This window comes from Durio zibethinus, chromosome 3 (genome assembly GCF_047325235.1).
Source record: "Durio zibethinus cultivar Kanyao isolate XHJ-2024 chromosome 3, ASM4732523v1, whole genome shotgun sequence".
Lineage (NCBI taxonomy): Eukaryota > Viridiplantae > Streptophyta > Magnoliopsida > Malvales > Malvaceae > Durio > Durio zibethinus.
This window is the reverse complement of record NC_143164.1, coordinates 3,930,200-3,948,688: the sequence shown is the minus strand read 5'-3', so window position 1 is coordinate 3,948,688 and position 18,489 is coordinate 3,930,200. Positions and strand designations below refer to the sequence as shown.

Genomic DNA, 18,489 nt, shown 5'->3' with positions numbered 1-18,489 from the left:
ATTTGTAAGTTACAATAGAATTTAAATATATAATTTTTTAGTCATATATGTAATAGTGTGGTGGGATTAAAGATAGATTAAAAAAAAATTTTATATTGTTTATATATATATTTAACTTTTTATATATTGTCAATGTCGTAGTTACGCATGGATGGAGTCACTGATCATCATGGATTAATTTATTAATTAATGTAACAACTAAAGCGGTACATATGTGACTGAATGGAAACGTGGATCGTGTGAGATAGGTCTTGCATTGAAGTGGTAAGAAAATTCATTCAAAATTTTAAAAGATTTAATATAATAATTTTTTTATATATATTTATTAAAGATATTGCTTTAGATTTAAATCTATTTGATGAATAGACTTATAAATAAAAAATAATAATCTCAATTGGATGAATAATGAAAGAAAGATATAAAAAAGTTATTGATTGGATCTTTGACATAACAACAAAATTTAAATTTGGTTAAGCATATAAATTCATCTTAAATGCATTTTGTGAAAGTATGGTATCTTATATTTTAATTTAAAAGATTGAATAATTTATTTATCTAAATTTTTCGTATTAAGAAAATTTTAAATTTGGGTTATAATGCTATTTGTTTTACTAAACAAAGGATAATTTCAATCTTGATATAATTACTAGTTAAATACTTAGCATTTTTGGGGCCATATTTCCCATGATGTTAATTACTGGTTAAATACCCAATTCAGGTTTCTTTTGATATTTCCTATCTATTCATCATCGTGATGTTTTATCTAATCTTTATATTTTTATGTGATTTTGGAATCTCACTTTCTAGGCATTTTCCTACATGAATTCCCACGTTTCACAGCCATAAACCCTGAATTAGTTTGGCTAATCAACGCGGTAATAGGTATAGGAAGAAACTGATAGTCTGACTGCCCTGGTGTCAAAATTCCATGCCAAATACGTGATTTTTCTTGATATGGAAAGGATGAGTAACCGACGCTTTCAAGCTTAGAATTGGAAGTTGAACCATTTGATCGTAAAGGGTGGCCAAAACTATTAATCTCAGCCCTCGATTATTCAAAAGAACAGTGAAAATCTTGCTCTATGCCATGTTCAATTATTCTTACATAAACGAACAATTTCAAGGACCAAGGTGCTTGAAAAATTGCCAAGCTGTCGACCAAAATAAAGAGTAAAAGATGAGCATAATGTTTTTAAATTATTATTAGGGTTTGAAAGTCTAAAAAGTTATGGGGTCAAACTCAAGGCAACAGTCCAAAACTGCTGCCCTGCTCGCAGCTCTTCGACGTCCGACCCATTATCCTGGATTGCGGCTGGTTCTCACTACCGGCCAAACTAGACATAAATTTCACGTGACTTAATCCACTTCTAGCATGCGGGTTTAGCAGCTTTTAAAGAACCTTGTCTGTGCAAACTTTGGGCCCTGTTCAGCCTGAGCCGAAAAGCTGATTCATGGGCCATAGATTGTTATAAGTAAAACCATATAAGCTGATTCTTGGGCCTTTAATTGCTACGTTTGCCGTGGAAAGGAAAGGGTCGGAACAACTAACCCAACTCTCCAACCGAACAACCACCTCGTGCTTGGAGGGTTTAAGCAGTGACATGACAACCAGCAGCTGAAACGAACTCTGCTACAACCCTAAAGCATGGAACTTCAATCCGTTTGTCTTGGATTTCCTGTCCCAAAGCTCAAGTTGTCCAATCATCGGAACCTCTCTCAACAACCTGCAAGCAAATCTCTCCTAAATTTCACTGAAGTTTCTTACATTTTTAACGTTAAACCTCACCATCCCATTTGTGTTTTTTTCTTTTTTTTTTTTTCCATTAATTTTATCAAAGCCAGAAATTCACTTGTCTCCAATTATCAAAATTTGCAGGCTCCTGCAGGCGACATCGTACTAAGAAATGGAAATGTTCGGATTGGAAATGTGTCAAAGTGCATGTTTCTTTGGCTCTTTGTCTCTGATTTTTAGTGTATTAATATTTGTTTTGTCTGCTTTGATGTTTGAACCAAAAAAATGTTTTTTTTTTTCATTTTGATAAGTGCTATATTATGGAGATTGAACAGAAGAGTTAACTAAACTAGTTCTTGACCTGGAATAGAAGCATTCATAGATATCTCACTGGCTGCACCGGTATATTGGTTTGAGGCAGTTTACAATTCTTTCAAGCTCCTTCAATCTGGTTAATGGTTCTCTCCCCAAATTTCTGACATAAAGCTGGCCTTTTGGTGGATTTCAAGATTAAAAACTTCACAAAACTCCGTAATCAAGGATTTGTAGGAGATATCAATCAACCGATAATCATCAGGACTCGGTGTAACTGTTTCACCACTTGTAGATGACTGAAATTCTTGAAGTAACCCCTTTATGCTTCCAACTTGACGGTCCTGTAACCCACAAGGGACGATCCAACTGAACGGTGTTAGGTCTGTGGAGACATTAAGTGCCAACCCATGGTATGTTATCCACTGAGCTACTCTTATACCAATTGCAGCCAATTTCTGATTTCCTGTAGCAAAATTTTAAAAAGAAATGATCAGGACAGACTATCAAGGAGGCCAAGCTTCTTTTCTAATGAAACTAGATTAGAAAAATGACAGTGGTACTATAGATACAAGGGTTATTGTCTTGGACGATGGTGAAATCTTCGTCTTGCCAAGGGCAGGCACATCTCTATATCAAGCAGCTAGACAACACAAAAGTGCAAAGCTTGAGACTTTCTCACCCTTCCATGAGGTCAGGACCCTCAATCGGAAATGAACAATAGCGGATATTGGATTGGTAAAGAGAATTACAAACCACAATGACAGATTGCTACCTTTAATTGAAGGCCTAACATGAGAGGGGTGAGTCTATAAACCCATTTGTTCCCTGCATTTACAGCTTCCAGCAAAACATACACAATGCAATTAACAATCAAACGGAGAACAAGTTAAGCAGCCATGCAGGTTAGCAGGGATGCATTTTGATCCCTTTCTGCCTTGGAACATTATCATCCCACTTCACAAGTAAATATTGATAACCCTATGCCTATTTCCTCAGCCTGCAATGTCCTACAGTAAATGTTCATTTAAAAGGGATAAAAACTGTGGAAGCATAAGTAGAAATGTAACCACAACCTATAAACATTGAAAGAGTACAGTTAATCCATTCTCCAAGATGTAAATAGTGCAACTTTCAATCTCATGTAAACACCTAGTAGGAAGAGAGAGGAATCACAAAATGAAAACAAATCAAGCATCGAAAGAAAGAGATAAGAAATGTTACCAGCCCAAACACCCGTTAAACCCTCAAGCCTAGAAGCTTTAATAGAAAATGTTGATGAAAGAACACGAATCACCACCTCCTCAAGTGCCCTCAGATACCAATGAAGATCCATCTTGTGATTCCGGAGATTAATAATTGGATACATAACCAGCTACATTTCAACGAAGGCAGTAAAAAAAAAGTTAGTCCAAATAGAAAATCACCCTGAAATCAAATTAATTTCACATTCGTAGCCATCTAGCTTTTGAAACTATACCTGTCCAGGCCCATGGTATGTAACTTCCCCGCCGCGTTCAGTTCGATAAACATCAAAAGGAGCTTCCTTTATGTCAAAATTCAAATACTTTTCCGAGCTACTGGTGCCCATTGTATAAACAGGGTTATGCTGAAGAATGATTAATGTATCTGGGCAATCCTCATTTTTTTGGACCAAAGCTTTCTTTTGTTTAACAATTTGTTTTTGCCAAGACCACGCCTTTCCATATGGAATAAGCTCCTTGTGCAAATCAAAACACTCGCACCTATGAAATTGAAGTGAAAAAGCTTGAGTTTTGGGGGAGATATGAATGGAATTAGTTCGTGAAAATGCTTGAGAAAAGACAGAGGAACTTACAATTTTGTTTTTGTTTGAGTTACCTGGTTGAGTTGGCGCTGTTCCTTTTGATGCTTAATGGTTGTGCATGTTGTTGGGATTGTTCTGAAACACAAATTTGGTGCAAGAATCATATCTTATAATTCTCCGTAATAAAGCATCATACACAAATTGGGGTTTTACTGAAATGCTAATTCCCCTCTGGAAGCGAAGAAACCAATGTTGAAATAAATGTGTAAATGCATCTGGACCGTTGGTTCGTTGAGAAAATAGTTTGGGAATCTTAAGGTTAAATCAGACATTTCACTTGCTGACTTCTGGTGTCTATTTTGTACTTTCGGTTGATAACAGAGAAGCCCTAATGGACTAGGTATAAAGCTAACTCATGAAAAACACTGAAAAAATCATCTTGAAGTTCATCAATTAGCTGCTTGGGCTGGTTTTATCTACTGTATATAGATGATTAATGAGTGCAATTGGTGGGTTTTTTTCTCTGTGATGATGACAAATGATGACGAGTCTGATCTCTTTATCTAATGCTTTCACCCTGAGGACAAATCGAGGCATTTGTCTGAGAGAACCTCTTTTTTTTTTCATCTATCTTCTATGAATTTTTGTTTGATTTCCGAGAAATTTTGTGAAATGAAGAGAAAAATAAAGGCTTTTCCAAAGGAAACTATATCTTGTTTCTGAAAATTGTGAATATAGAGTTTTAATTTGCGCCTTTCTCTATTCATCCATATCTGCAATCCTTTTGGATTTCATGTCATTATTATTTAATGTCTGAATTTCAGAAGCAGATTAGATTCCAGGAACTTGCGGCGATGATGATATTAAAACGACCTTTTATTTTCTGAGGCATGTCTTGTGATAGAGTCTCAAGCACTTTTGAGCCGCATCTTAATCACAGAAAAAGTTTGTCTATGTGATTTTTTGAGGCATTTTCCTTTTCTACTTGATCGCCGGATTTCATTAAATGGAATTCCAATGAAATTTTGCATGAAATGGCAATACCTTTCTTCCTGAATTTTGGGTTCACGATTTGGTTCACCGCAATAGGCCAATCTGGCTGGTTTTGTTTGAGAGTTGATTATTGGATAAGAAGTTGCGTCTTGGCCTTACTGTATTACATTCAATCTCTGCAGTTCATACTGTGTAACTCTGATGCAACTTTTGCATTGACATTTCAATGCAGCCTTTTGGGTTTTTTTTTACCCAATGATCACCACACACTCATTTAACAGTTGTGAAGGATTAGAGGCATGGAAACATTCAACCGTTCAAATTCCTCTCCCTTGGAGGATGAAAGAAAAATCTATTCCCTTGTAAGTTATGGATGAAAATTTTTGTGGATATTTTCCTCCAAATTCTTGAAAATTAAATTACTTTAAACACCACAACCGTTCAAATTACATGTAGATTTGAACATGAAAAGTGACCCAACGATGGTTAATTGGAGGATCTGATACCAAGACACTTCAAAACAGGTAAAGTGAAAAGTGAACCAACGTAGAGAGTTGAAAGACATCCTACGACTAAAGGACAAAATAAGATCCCTTAGCAGAAATCCCCCACATCCCCACCCCCCCCCCCCCCCCAAAAAAAAAAAAAAAAAGACAACTTGGATCAAAGTGGAAGAGCAAATTAACGGCAGTAAGCCTGGAAATGCGCTGTTTGATTTGCTCCTCTCATTACTATTCAGCACGTGTTACAGCCGACTATTCTTCCTCGACGACGGAAGCACGAAACACCAGCAGCCAAGCAGTCTCGTTCCATGCTTTCAAAGAGAATAAAAAAATGAAAAAAACACACAAACCCCTAAAGATACGGCTGACAAGTGTTCGGTTCACAGCTCAGCGGAGTCCACACGCATAGAATTGAAAAGCGCAACGTGAGCCTAATGGCTTTGTAATTGTTCGTCAAATTCTTATACGACAATTCAAAACCTGCTCTCCAAGAAAAAGTGCAATAAAAGCCCACCCCATATGGCGACAATATCTGATATGCTGCGAATCTTCTCTTTCATTTGCATGGTATAAAATGAAGAGAAACCCCAAAAAAAAAGTTTCAAAACAATTCCAATGGCTACCACTAGATTGTTGCGTTCATCTAACAAGCCTTTGGGCCGCCTTTTTGCTGCTTCTTCTTCTTGGCCTTCTTCGCCAGGGAAAACTGTGAGGTGTGTAAGCGAAGGAGCGCTAAATGGGGAGAAGAAGGTTTGCGAACGTAGTGAGAGGAAGCCAACGGTGGCTGTGAAGGCTTCTGTGGCAGCAACCAAGAGTGCTACCGTTGTCATATCAAAGCCACAGGTTGATTGGGGAAGAGAGTTGGCATCTTTGCTCGCAAATGCTATTAATGCTATGCGACAGGTGCTGAGGCCGGTTATCAAACCAAGACGTTGGAAATTACACGTTCAGATGTTCATTGAAAAGGTATAGTATCCCTTCATTTTAGTTAGCACTAATATTTACTAGAATTATTTATACATGATTGCATTTATATATTCTTTGTTAATTGTCTGTGTTTAGGTTTTTAAATGGGTCATTTCTATATAATCAAAATAGGGTTTGATTGTTAATCCATTCGCTTTTCATATGTTTTCTACTTTGCAAACAGAACAATCAAATTTATCATCTGCAATATCCTGCCTGCAGGTTATAATTGATTGTCGATTCTTTACCATATTTGCTGTTGCGGGATCTTTACTTGGATCAGTACTGTGTTTCATGGAGGGATGCGTTCTCATTCTGGAGTCATCTTTACATTATTTTCATAGCTTATCACAGAAGTCGGACCAAGAACTTATCATCCACGTATTGATAGAAGCCATAGGTATCCCTTCGTTCATACATATATTGCAAAGTTCATTATTGAGTTGAGTAACATCGTTTGATAAATTTTCTATTCTTTGCAGATATGTTCTTGGTTGGAACCGCCATGCTTATTTTTGGGATGGGGCTGTACATCCTGTTTATGGGATCAAAGACTATAAAAGGAGGTGCCCCCTCGCTTCCAAGATCGAACTTGTTTGGGCTCTTCCATTTGAAGGTATTCAACTTTCTTTCGTATTTGTCATACCAAGAACAAATTAACCATCAAATATTTTACATGATTTTCTCTATGATTCTTCAGACTCTTCCGGCTTGGGTTGAAATGAAATCAGTTTCACAAGCAAAGTCAAAAATTGGGCATGCTGTGATGATGATACTTCAAGTTGGAGTTCTGGAGAAATTCAAGAGTATACCAATCGTTACTAGCTTGGATCTTGCCTGCTTTGCTGGGGCTGTATTTCTTTCCTCAGCTTGTGTATTCCTTCTCTCGAGGCTTTCAGTTGGCAATAGCATGGAAGATAGATAGCCGAGAAATCTATATACTGATGATACCTTTAATTCTTTTGGTCAGTAATTCCTTTAGTAGAATCAATGATATATAGTTGTATTTGTATAGACACAGCTGTTAATTAGATGATGAGAAAAATGAAAATCTTAAAGGTATAAAAGAACAATTAAGCTTCAACATCAAGTATATTTAGTATGGTACTGGTTAGCCAATATCAATTTCCGCTTCATGGTGGAGACTCGGAGATCGTCGCTATAGATTTCAAGAGCTGCTTCATCCTCATCATCAGAGTATACATGGCTGCAGCAGAATCCATGGCAAAAGCAATCAAAACTTGTAGGAGAAACCAAAGGGCAACGAGCTTGGTTGATAGAGGCAGCTCATTATGGAATGTTAAATAGTGAATTATTATTATGATGTTAATATCCTAAACCCCGAGCAATCTCTATTGGACAAAACAAACTCTTGAAAACCCTTGGCCCAATGATGAGAGAATGATAATGGGCGTAGATGGACCTTGGAATTAAACTGGACTAAAAACCATTAGGGGTTTGAAACTAGTTTAAGTATGGGTTGGATTTGGAACAATTTCATGGATGGACTTAATTAATCTGGTTAATTTTTTATGGCTTTTTTCCTTTTTCGTTTTTTTTTTTTTAAATAATAATAATAATAACTAATACATCTTCAAATTTATCTTATTTATAATAAATTATCTTGAACTTGTGTACATGAAAAATGACCAATTAGAGATAATCAGAGCACTGCTTAGGCATATTTTGTTTGCAAATGTTATTTAAGGATTGAATATAAAGCTGCTGAGCGATCAACAGTTCAAACAATGAGAGAAAATTACTCTTCATCGTCATCGCGATACCCTCCAAAGGCGCAGAAAAAATTCATTTTGATGGGGCTGTTCGTTAATATCACGTCTATTGTCATAGTTAATATTAATTTGAGTTATTATCTGTTTAATTTATTAAAAATATTTCATAATTTTATTCGTTAAAAAATCATCTCACAAGTTAAAAATAATTTGAATACATATCTCAAAACTGATTTTAATATACAATCGATATAAAATTCATGATTTCTCTCTCTGAATTGTTACATGTTTCTTCACTTAAACAAATTTCAATTGTCTTCAGTAACACATCGTTAGTATCTTAAAATTGACTTTAATACCGAATATCAAATATTAAAATTCATACTAACTTATAGTCTATTATCTATTTAATTCATTAAATATCATGATTTTATTTCATAAAAAACCCCCTCATAAGTTTAAAGTAATAAAAATACTTATATCCCAAAGTTGACTTTAATACACAATTCATGTGAAATTTATGACTATTTTCTAACACCTAACTTTGGTAATCGGATTTTGTTTCATTGGTTATTTAAGAGATCACAATATGGACATCTTTGTCCCTAGAGGAAGAGAGATCCATCCACCTTTTAAGTGGATAAGAAGCAATTGTAAATTAGTGCAATCCAGGAGAGATAATTGAAACAATGAACGGAAAAAGAAACATTGTAGACAACATGAAAATTAAAGCAGACAAACATTATTTTATATTTGAACATGATACAACATTAACTTCTTTCGGAAAATGAATGAATATAATGGATAAGTTCCAAATACATTGATATATGTAAGGGAAAATTGTCTATTACAATAACAACAAGAATAATTGAAGCAAGCTAATATAGCTCTCTACTCCAAATAGAACCACAAAAGATTATACACACGGAAAATTTCTCTACCTTTACATGGAAGCCAGAAGTTCTCTCATTTCAGTGACCGAGGGGATGGTTTCAGTGGGGTAAATTTTGGCAACAAGTTGGGCAAAGCTATCATACTTGTCCAGAAACTCTTTCTGTCAAATTTGCAAGAATTAAAACTAGTAAGCAACCAGCAATGTATCACCAAATCAGCACCTAACAGATTGAACCAACCATAAACTCCCTCCTTCCTTCACCCTACAACCTACCCAGGTTTTTATAATGCTCTTTGCTATAGATTTGATTCACAATGCACTTCATTAACCACTTTGTGAAATGCTTTGGCAAAAATACTAAAGCCTTGAGCAGTTCTAGAAATTGAAGTTAGCTTACCTTGCACTTGTCCCACAAAGAGGGTAACAGTTCCTCAGATGTTAAGTTCTTCTGCAACTTCTTATACATTGCAGCAATAGACTTGTCAACCTGAAAGAGACAAGTCAAGATTTAGATTCCACCATTCGGAACTAAGGACAAGATGTTCTGAAAACTGTTGATCAACTCACCCCAGATAAACTGGATTTTAACATCTTCCGGAGATCCATTTTAGACAATCCAAGCTGGAAAGGTATCTGAAATTTGTGAAGTATATGGTCAGCCAAATCATTCATTTGTTAATTATGGATGGTGACGATGTCTAAACTCACAAAAGTCACTAATTTCATTGTGAAAAAAGTGATTCAATTTTTATTATGGATTCTGGTGATGTCTAAACATGGGATGAGAATACCATGCACATTATGAATTATGCAGTAAAATTAGTGAAAACCGGGAGCTATCTGATGAAAGTAAATGCATAAATTATGAGCATGGAAAAATACTATTATTAACAGGCTAACCTCTTCTGGTGAAATTGTAAACATTAAATCCTCAATCTTTCGAGCAAACTGGAAAAGTCGTTCAAATTGCTGAAAAGAGAAACAATTTAAAGAGTGAGTCAAACATAAAAAGCTTTTTCTGTGTCTCCACTACTATTTAACATCACTGCTCAAGAAGTAAATAAGGAATAAATCAAATAAAAAGCCACCAAGGTTGATTACTTACATAATATATTATCATGCTGATATGACGTGTACATGCTTGTTCATAAGCTTCACTTGCTTGGTGATAAAATTTGGCTAAGGTGGGCACAACATTGGCCAGGTCATACAAGCTGTAGAGTGTGCATGGAGAAAGAAAAAAAAAAGTTGCCCTCAAGGAATCGAGAAATATTATATCCACAGCCATAGAAAAATAGGATGAAAAAGATCCAAACCTATTCTGAAATGCTGCATAGTTCTCCAAAAGAAATATATCAGCGTATTTGGGATCCGTTTGTGCAAGTTTTTCGAGAGTCACAAACATAATACTAACCTGCCAAACAGCATTTGCAATGTGAAATTTTTTCAGTAATAAAGTCATATATACTCAGAAGATAACAACATAAAGAAAAATTACAAAAAAAGAGCATGATTTGATATCATGACATGAAAGAATTATCACGACATGAAAGAATTAATCTTACTAAGAAAAGCAAGTAAGGACAATAAATGCAGCCAAACAGAAATTAAGTACAGGGAAGGCAGTTGTGTTTATCACCCATCAACAGGAGTAGCTCAAAAGAATGCTTTCATGACTCATCACACAGAATGCTAATTAGTATCAAAAGTAGACCTTAGTACCTGCTTAAGTCTTATCATGATGCTAAGGCTACTGTATGATCCACCAAGAGCTCACTTAACAAGGATATTAGGCTGAAAATATGACTTACAAATTTTGTGTATGCTTGATCAACCAAGTCCCTAGATTGTCCTTGGATGTACTGTTCCATGCGAGTGGCTAGAGTTGCAAAGCTGTGCATAAGAACATGTTAACTGTTTAAAACCAACTGAAGTAACAATCTGATAAGCAGGCAAATAATAAAGCATCAAATAAGAATACTAAACCTAGCTATTTTGGAAATAAAAATTTACAGCATTCTGATAACATGTGCCTGAAAAAGCAAATTATTTCAAACCATTAATGGAAAACAACTAGTTTTTTTTTCTTTGCAATTTTATCAGCTTGGGCCTCAAATTTACTATCTCTGCATTCTCACAAAGGCTAAGATTCAGTTTACCGTGGGATGTATGATAAGACCCCCATTTGTCGCACATTACGCTCATTTCTTTCAATTTGATGACAAGCCTCATCAACAAACTGCAAATCCGATTGCAGCTTAAACAGATTAGATTCATACTAAATGAAAGAGGTCATAAAGTTTAAGGTTTCCAAACAAACATACCCGGCTGAACTGCATAGAAATTCTTGACTCTAGGTCACCAAGCAGGAGACGTACAAATCCTGCTGCATCAGCTTTCTGGCCAGATAGATAGCGCTCAGTTATCCCATGCATAGATATGCAACGTAAAGGGTCAATCTTGTATGCCCAATCCACCACGGCATAAAAATCTTCCTGTAATCCAGAAACATCATAAAGACATGCTAATAGAAACCAAAGGCATGCAAGCAACTAAAAAGTGATTAGCATTAGAGAAAAGCACAAAACTTGGGAAGACATTCATGATTTAAAATGTAATTCTAGTTCCAGAAACTCATAGAAACAACTAAGGAACACAACAAGGAGCAACAGAAAATCTATAAGCAAAGAACCCAATATGCTTACATACTTGAATTCCGTCAAGCAAATCCTGAAGTGATTCATTCAATGATTGCAGATCCGCAGAAGTTTTACCTAGCAAAATCAAATAGTTTCCACATTGGTCAAACTGATTTCTTGCCATAAATTATAAAGGCACAAACAAAAATGATTACCAGCTTTGCTGTCATTGTCATCAATGTCCATAATGCCCAGATCATCATCATTCGTATCATCACCATGGGATCCACTTTTACCATTAGCAACACCTCCTGGGGGAATGAGTGCAGGAACTTCAAAGCACATGAAGTGTGCAAAGAAAGAACTCTGCAGTTTAAACCATGAAGGAATAAATTTCAATAAATTAAGACTTAGGAATACATTTAACCTCATCTACAACCAGTGCTGAAGAACTATAACCTCATCTACCAGCAGTGGAATGAAAATTGTCAGCATTTTGGCATAAGCATCAGAAACTGCAGAAGTGTCTGCACTATTCCCACTTTGACTGCCACCTGTTGAAGCTTCCAGCCAGACAGTCGGATTTCTTGATGCTTTTGTACTAGCTCGAAGCTCATTTGCGAATTCACGAGCCTAAACAGAATTTCAACTATTTATCAAGCATTATAACCAGCATAAAGTTCAAATGAGAAAAGCATTTCTTTTCTAGATTATTAAATATTCATTTTGCATTTCCCAACCTCTCTGCGCAGAAGTAAGTTAAGGGAGCCACAATAAGCTTTCCTCAAAGGACCCAGGCAACTCTTATCAAGACTCTGAGAACGAGCAGGAACAAAAATATAAGAAAAATCAAGACATGATATTTTACAGATTTTAGAGTTGATCAGCAATGTGACCTTTAAATGTTGCAGAAGGCGAGCATATGTCCTGCATTTATACCGCAAGTCAGCATGATCAGGTCGCTTCAATTGTCCCCGCTGTTTAAATCAAGCAGGTGAACAACATTTAGGAATCCTTGTCACAAAGTTGCTACTTATCATCAAGATGAAATAACATGAAGGAAAAACCTGAGAGAAGTAGCTTTTATCACTAATCATGAAATCCACCAAACTGGCAAAGTAGTTTCTCAAGAACTCAGAAGCTCTCCGGACAAATGTAGTTTTTAATTTTTCGAGTTCTGCCCGCTTCTCTTTAACCTAAAATAAAGGCACGATAAACAGAATTTTGTTTTTCCAAGGCCATATATATCAAGATCTAACAGCAATACTAGTCCATTGCAAAGTTATTGAAAGTAAAAATTCCACAAAAACCCAAGGTTCAGTGAACATCCAAGTAACCAGCATGTCTTAAGTTAGTCATATGTCACATAATCTACTGGATAATTAGCCTAACCACAAAACTGTACAAGCTGGGAGAAATGAGAGAGGGGAGACGTTACAGCTCGCATGTTTGCAAAAGCAGAATCCAAGTTAGGTACTTCAAGGCCACGTAAAGCACCAGTTAACCACTCACATGCTTCAACATTTTGAAGCATGTGAGCCTCATCAAACGGGCCTCCTGTCAGACATGCTGCATACTATAACCAATAAAAACATTGTTAGGGGGAATATAGGCTACATCCCTTGGCTAAAGTCTAAACAAAAACATAGTGATGGATAAAATACCTCAGAAGGGACACGCAATCGTTCAAGAAGCTTATCAAGTTCTTCAATGAGTGCTTTATTATTTACAGATTGCATCTCTAACTTGTTGTTGCGTGTTTCTATCTGTATATTGTGAAAAAGAATTACATGCCAGCATAAGAAGAGGTCAGATGTTGAAGTCAAGAATATACAGTTTCCATCTTCAAATTATTTACTTTTGAGCACAAAATTGCAGCAAACTTGAAGCACATAAATGATGCAATAACTTGGAAATTAGAACTATCCTGCTTCAGAAAAGCTCCTGGTAGAAGGATATGTAAAATGAAAAGGTTCAAAAGCCACTTTCTTCAAATAACAGAGTTAAATCAGTGTACAAGGCATTGACATAATGGCAGGAATTAATGACAGACTACACAGGATGAAAACAGAGAACCCTTCATATTAACATAGTCTACAAAAGGCTCCTACCGACTCAATATCTTCTCTCATATGTCGTAATTTAACATTGAAGATGCCTAACCATTCATCCATGTCATCAACACAATTAGTTGCTGCCTCAAGCCCTTGCAATACCTGAAAGATCAAAGAGCAGAACAATTAGCTTGAAGAAGCATATCGTTGATAGGGTGAACATAAGCAGCATCAAGATTAATAATGAATTTTCATTTAAAAAAAAAAAAACAAAGAACGTCCACAAGATATAAAGCAATCATAAAAAACACAAGGAAAGATGGAAAATAAACAGAAGTTCCTTAAGCACAACACATACTCATTGGAACTATTTAGGAGTAGACAAACATAATAAGAAACTGTCAGAGAAGAATAGCTAGAAGTCAAGGTAGAGAAATGGTGAACTCGAGTACATCCGACATGGAGTGCATCCCATCCCCTTTTGAACTAATGGAGGCAATTGATTCTTAATAGTCCCAACATGGTGCCAATGAGATATGAGAATAAAAATAATGAGAGGAAAAAATTCAAAAAACAAAAATAGAATGAAATACCTCATCTACAAGAGGTTCACTTTCCAAAATGGCATGCACATTTGCTGCTTCTAGAGCAAGAAGCTCTCTCTTCAACCGCTCAGAAAATGCCTCTGCTTCACCAATGCCCATAACATAGCTGTGTACATACCATGTTATGATAAAAAACATTAGGATAGGATTAAGGTGCTACAATATTTAGAGACCAAACACAAAAAACAGTATATTGCTTTTCAATCAAGCAAATGAAACAGATGAAGAAGAAAAAGAAATCAAGAATCATAGACTGACATGGAACTTTGACCACTACAAAAACCAAACCATATATTCTAACAGTTTTTGCTCTGTTCCAAAAGAATGACAAATATTACTACCAGGATAAGGACTTTTCCCCCCTAAAGGAATCGAATTATGACTTTAGCTCTGATCTAACCATCTTAGAAATTTGGCAGATGATACATGAATATTTAAAAAAAAAAAACAAAATGAAAATGCAACCATATAAATATGAACATTCTTATGTGATATCTTCTGAATCTAACTAACAATATATTAATATTTAATACTTGCATATCAATTTCAAATAATTGGACTGCAAGTATGGTTCGTGCCTTATGTCTACTCTGTCAATTTGCATTAACATTTCACACTCTAGAAGGAATCTATGGACTTGATTAACAGTGAAGCACATCTGGCTTTCATTGAAGAACCTTAGGACAGAATAAAGGAACAACATACGTGCCCAAAAGAGCCTCCATATCCTCTTCCTCAGCTTGAGAGACAAGGTCCTTTTCAACAGTCACTTTCAAGTCACTTTCTGTTACTGTAGTGGCAACTGGGCCATCTTGCTGATTCCTTTGAGTAGTAACTGAGGGAGTATTTTCCTAGATACAATATAAAAGTCAAAGACAAGAAAGACAAGATAAATTATTGAAGTAAGATTTCTTGAATTTTAAGGAAAATTATATCTGCTTAAAATCTTAAGCAAAATCAGAACTCAAACACTATGAAATTATTCTCCTCAGAGTGACCACCAGTCCACAAGGACCAATAAGTTAAAATATCCTTAAAATTGGTACTAGGCAAATGCAACTAAAAGCTTATGTCATGCAGTGCATAATTACAGCTTTCTGTGAATTTTTCAAGTAATCTATAATTTGCATAAAATGGTTTTGTATCAATTCAACAGTCAAGAACTCAGAATGAATAAAGTCATCACACTCACCTTAGCCCAAAGAGCCATCTCCACGACATCTATACCAACAACTTTGGGAAGACGACCAAGTACATCTTTGCAGATGTTTAAGATACATAACAAAATGCGGTTCCTACAAAAATATTTAAGAAAGGACATAGACAAATCAATAACTATAAGCAACAACAGCCAATTGTAAAAAGAACAATTAAGAAAATAAGATAAGCCTTAATTCTGTTGGAGTACCAGAAGGAAAGGACCATAAAAGGGGAAAAAAGAAACATCCTGACAGAAAAAGAAAAAAAAAGTTGACATCTTCAGTCCAGAGCTATTTCAGTTTACCTGTCATCAGTGTTGCGCATGGTCCACTGAGGTGGAGCAACACTCTGACTTCTGAGGTTATCAAAGCCCTATAAGAAGTTCAGTTAGAATCTGATGAAAAAATCTCATGCAGGCAGAGGATGGAAAAAAGAGTTTAAGATAGAAATTGCTTCAACTTCTGCTCAATTGCTTCTTTAAATCACATAGTAGAGAAGCAGTTTTTGGCCTACTGGAATTGACAAAAATCAAAGAACATACAGCTTTCAACAGAATATTCTTATTCAAATAACCAAAAGAAAGGACTTACCAAAGTAAAAGTACACCCACTGGGGTCATTAGTTATAACCTCCACCTTTGAAAGATGCTTCAGCTTGTATAACTTAGCAGGCTGTGCAGTTTCAATAATTCATATGTCAACCTATGATCTTAAAATCAATATAACTAGAATACCTACTAGTTAAGAACCTCATTTTTAATCAAATAGCTACCTTCCCTTTTTATTGGAAGTTAACAAATTTTGCCTTATGTTTATACTAGAAATATTCACTTTTCAGTAATGCTAAAAGTGATTGCATAAATGATTCCATGTTTCACATGAAGAGGTTGACAAATGGCTAGCTTTATTTTGTGATTTATTTATTCTATTTTTATTCATAGCAAAATTCAGTAGAAAATGGAAAGATATGATCCATATGAAAAATCAACAAGGCAAGCTCCTACTTTATCATGGACATCTTAAGACTCTCGATTCAGCACTAATGCACTCAAAAGACAATTAATCAGACACTGATAATTCATTCTGGTAACACATAAACCTCACTTATGATGAACAATAATCAACTATATCAGCATAGTGAAGCCAGAGAGGCAAGGAAATGTACCACCAGAGTCCTAACAAAAAATTAATGGACATAAAAGATGGCCCAGCACAGCCAGAGGCAAAACTTATTACAGGTAAGCCAAATGCAACCTTGCGATGGCCACCCTGATCATTCTGAGTTCAGCTTTAGTAAGCTACCACATATTAACACCATAAAATCTTACTCGATAATGAATGATAAACTCATTGGGCAATCTTTCTGAACTTATTCTTGTTTGTCCTAACATTCATTGTCTGAAAGATTATAATAACAGACTTACCTCAAGAACTCCTCCTGTAGAATACTTCAAGACTCGCAGAAAAGCTTTAGTTCGCTGACCTTTTGATTTTGCTGCACAAACTATTAGGTCAAGCATAAGGACAACTGGACAAGCAAGCCTGCACCTTCTATTTAAGGAAAAAATGTCCGACTTATAGAAAAAAAAATCAGTTAGCTTAAAATACATCATATTTACTTGCATCTGGCTTCTGTACAAAAAAAGCTTCAAGAATCCAACATTATACCAAACAAAAACCCCAAAATGGACCAATAAGGAACCACATGCTACTTCAAATCTAATCATATTATTTTAATTCAAAAACCTTTACAAAGCATAGCTTATATTCCTTGAATTTGAACTGTCCTACCAGCTTTGCACAATTTTACTATTATAACGGTTAGTTCAATAGTTCAACGTCGTATTTAACACAATTCTAGCTTAATCAACGAAATTTCAATCGAAAAAGAAGTAAAAAAATCCTACATCCTAAATTGAAATAGAGAAAACATTAGTCAGATTAGGGAAAAGACGTACTGGAAAGAGCAAGGACTCTAGGTTTAGCCATGTGGCGGCCCAATTTGCCAGATTTGCCCCAGATCCCGCGGCTTTTAGCGACGCGAATCGACATCACGATCTTCTGCTTAGTGCCTTCGATTGCGGCCTCGCAAGCTCGCTTTAGCTCCTCATCGTCCGCGCTCGATTTCGCCATTTCTTCTTTCTTCGACTTTCTCCTTCCGATGTGAGCTTCCCAGATGCCCAATCTCAAAGAGAGAGAAAAAGAGTGCGAGAGACGAAATGTGAAAAATGCTAATTACCAGTTAACAGACACCGACCAACAAAAATGAAATATATAATAATAATAAAGAAAAATGGAAGAGTCAAATAAATAAACCAGCTTTTCATTTATAGAAGAAAATTATAATTGGCGTTTCGGCCCAATATGTCTGCTTAATTTTGCCCGAGTAAACCGGGTTTGAAGTCTCTTTCTTTTCTAAAACCATGTATTAGCTTTTACGTATTCAGACTTACTGTCAAGTCTTTTTAATCGAACTTTTAAATAGATTTTTAATATTTTTTATTGTTTTATATTATTATAATTTAATCATTAAAACATAATTATTGATAAGGTTAGAATCTTTAATAGGACTTTAAATTGATCCTAATTCCTAAATCATAAGCAAGTGTGCGAGAGTGATTCTAAACACTTTTGGTTTTAACAAGGTTATCATCAAATTGATTTGAAAACTTAAAATATGATATAAATACGATAAAAATAAAAAAAAATAATTATTATATATAAATTAAATGAACTAAAAATATATATATATTATGTTTTTATATCAATATAAATTATAATATATAATTTTCATGTAAAATACAATATGTATATATAAATTTTAATATTTTAAATGACTTAAATACATAAATTGTTATATCTATCATTAGGACAATTAATCTTCATTAAAGTTGAAAGGAAAATAGAGTTTATTTATGTAAAGTTTGGCATTGGATTATACCTATGATAATTTATCATTAGCAAGCGAAGTCTAGAATTAGACACAGCTCCTCATGAAAATTTTTATTATTTTTAATGCGTTTATGATTAAATAAATAATTATCAACTAATTAATAATGCATATAAATTATT

At 35.0% G+C, this 18,489-nt stretch overlaps 3 protein-coding genes and 1 non-coding gene across 7 annotated transcripts; 2 read left to right on the top strand and 2 right to left on the bottom strand.

Moving 5' to 3' along the window:
- Nucleotides 1-2,003: 2,003 nt before the first annotated feature.
- On the bottom strand, nt 2,004-4,096 carry LOC111300976 (octanoyltransferase LIP2p, chloroplastic-like). Its single transcript, XM_022896519.2, has 4 exons — nt 3,882-4,096; nt 3,525-3,789; nt 3,269-3,419; nt 2,004-2,510 (listed from the first exon to the last, which is right to left on the bottom strand). The coding sequence occupies exons 1-4, from the start codon at nt 3,992-3,994 to the stop codon at nt 2,185-2,187; spliced, it is 855 nt and encodes a 284-aa protein (XP_022752254.2). The 5' UTR covers nt 3,995-4,096; the 3' UTR covers nt 2,004-2,184.
- A 254-nt stretch (nt 4,097-4,350) lies between these two features.
- Nucleotides 4,351-4,440, top strand: LOC149519545 (small nucleolar RNA SNOR75). Its single transcript, XR_016341245.1, has one exon. It is a non-coding gene; the product is annotated as a small nucleolar RNA SNOR75 (small nucleolar RNA).
- A 1,426-nt stretch (nt 4,441-5,866) lies between these two features.
- LOC111300959 (uncharacterized) lies at nt 5,867-7,376 on the top strand. The gene is made up of 4 exons (XM_022896514.2): nt 5,867-6,292; nt 6,515-6,692; nt 6,775-6,908; nt 6,993-7,376. Exons 1-4 carry the CDS (start codon nt 5,942-5,944, stop codon nt 7,215-7,217), a joined length of 888 nt encoding a protein of 295 aa, XP_022752249.2. The 5' UTR covers nt 5,867-5,941; the 3' UTR covers nt 7,218-7,376.
- Nucleotides 7,377-8,751: 1,375 nt separating this feature from the next.
- LOC111314960 (exocyst complex component SEC3A-like) lies at nt 8,752-17,661 on the bottom strand. Of its 4 annotated transcripts, none has more exons than XM_022916607.2 (25): nt 17,376-17,661; nt 16,842-16,921; nt 16,009-16,089; nt 15,723-15,790; nt 15,411-15,513; nt 14,924-15,069; nt 14,207-14,324; nt 13,671-13,775; nt 13,224-13,325; nt 12,998-13,135; nt 12,627-12,755; nt 12,456-12,536; nt 12,300-12,374; nt 12,019-12,192; nt 11,775-11,925; nt 11,630-11,694; nt 11,245-11,415; nt 11,080-11,159; nt 10,732-10,813; nt 10,237-10,334; nt 10,026-10,134; nt 9,821-9,889; nt 9,488-9,553; nt 9,318-9,407; nt 8,752-9,079 (listed from the first exon to the last, which is right to left on the bottom strand). In XM_022916607.2, the coding sequence occupies exons 1-25, from the start codon at nt 17,548-17,550 to the stop codon at nt 8,969-8,971; spliced, it is 2,667 nt and encodes an 888-aa protein (XP_022772342.2). In that variant the 5' UTR covers nt 17,551-17,661; the 3' UTR covers nt 8,752-8,968. The 4 variants fall into 4 exon arrangements, with proteins under 4 accessions (XP_022772342.2, XP_022772412.2, XP_022772458.2 ...); XM_022916677.2 differs by having other exon boundaries at nt 16,842-16,912; XM_022916723.2 differs by lacking the exon at nt 16,009-16,089.
- Nucleotides 17,662-18,489: the final 828 nt, after the last annotated feature.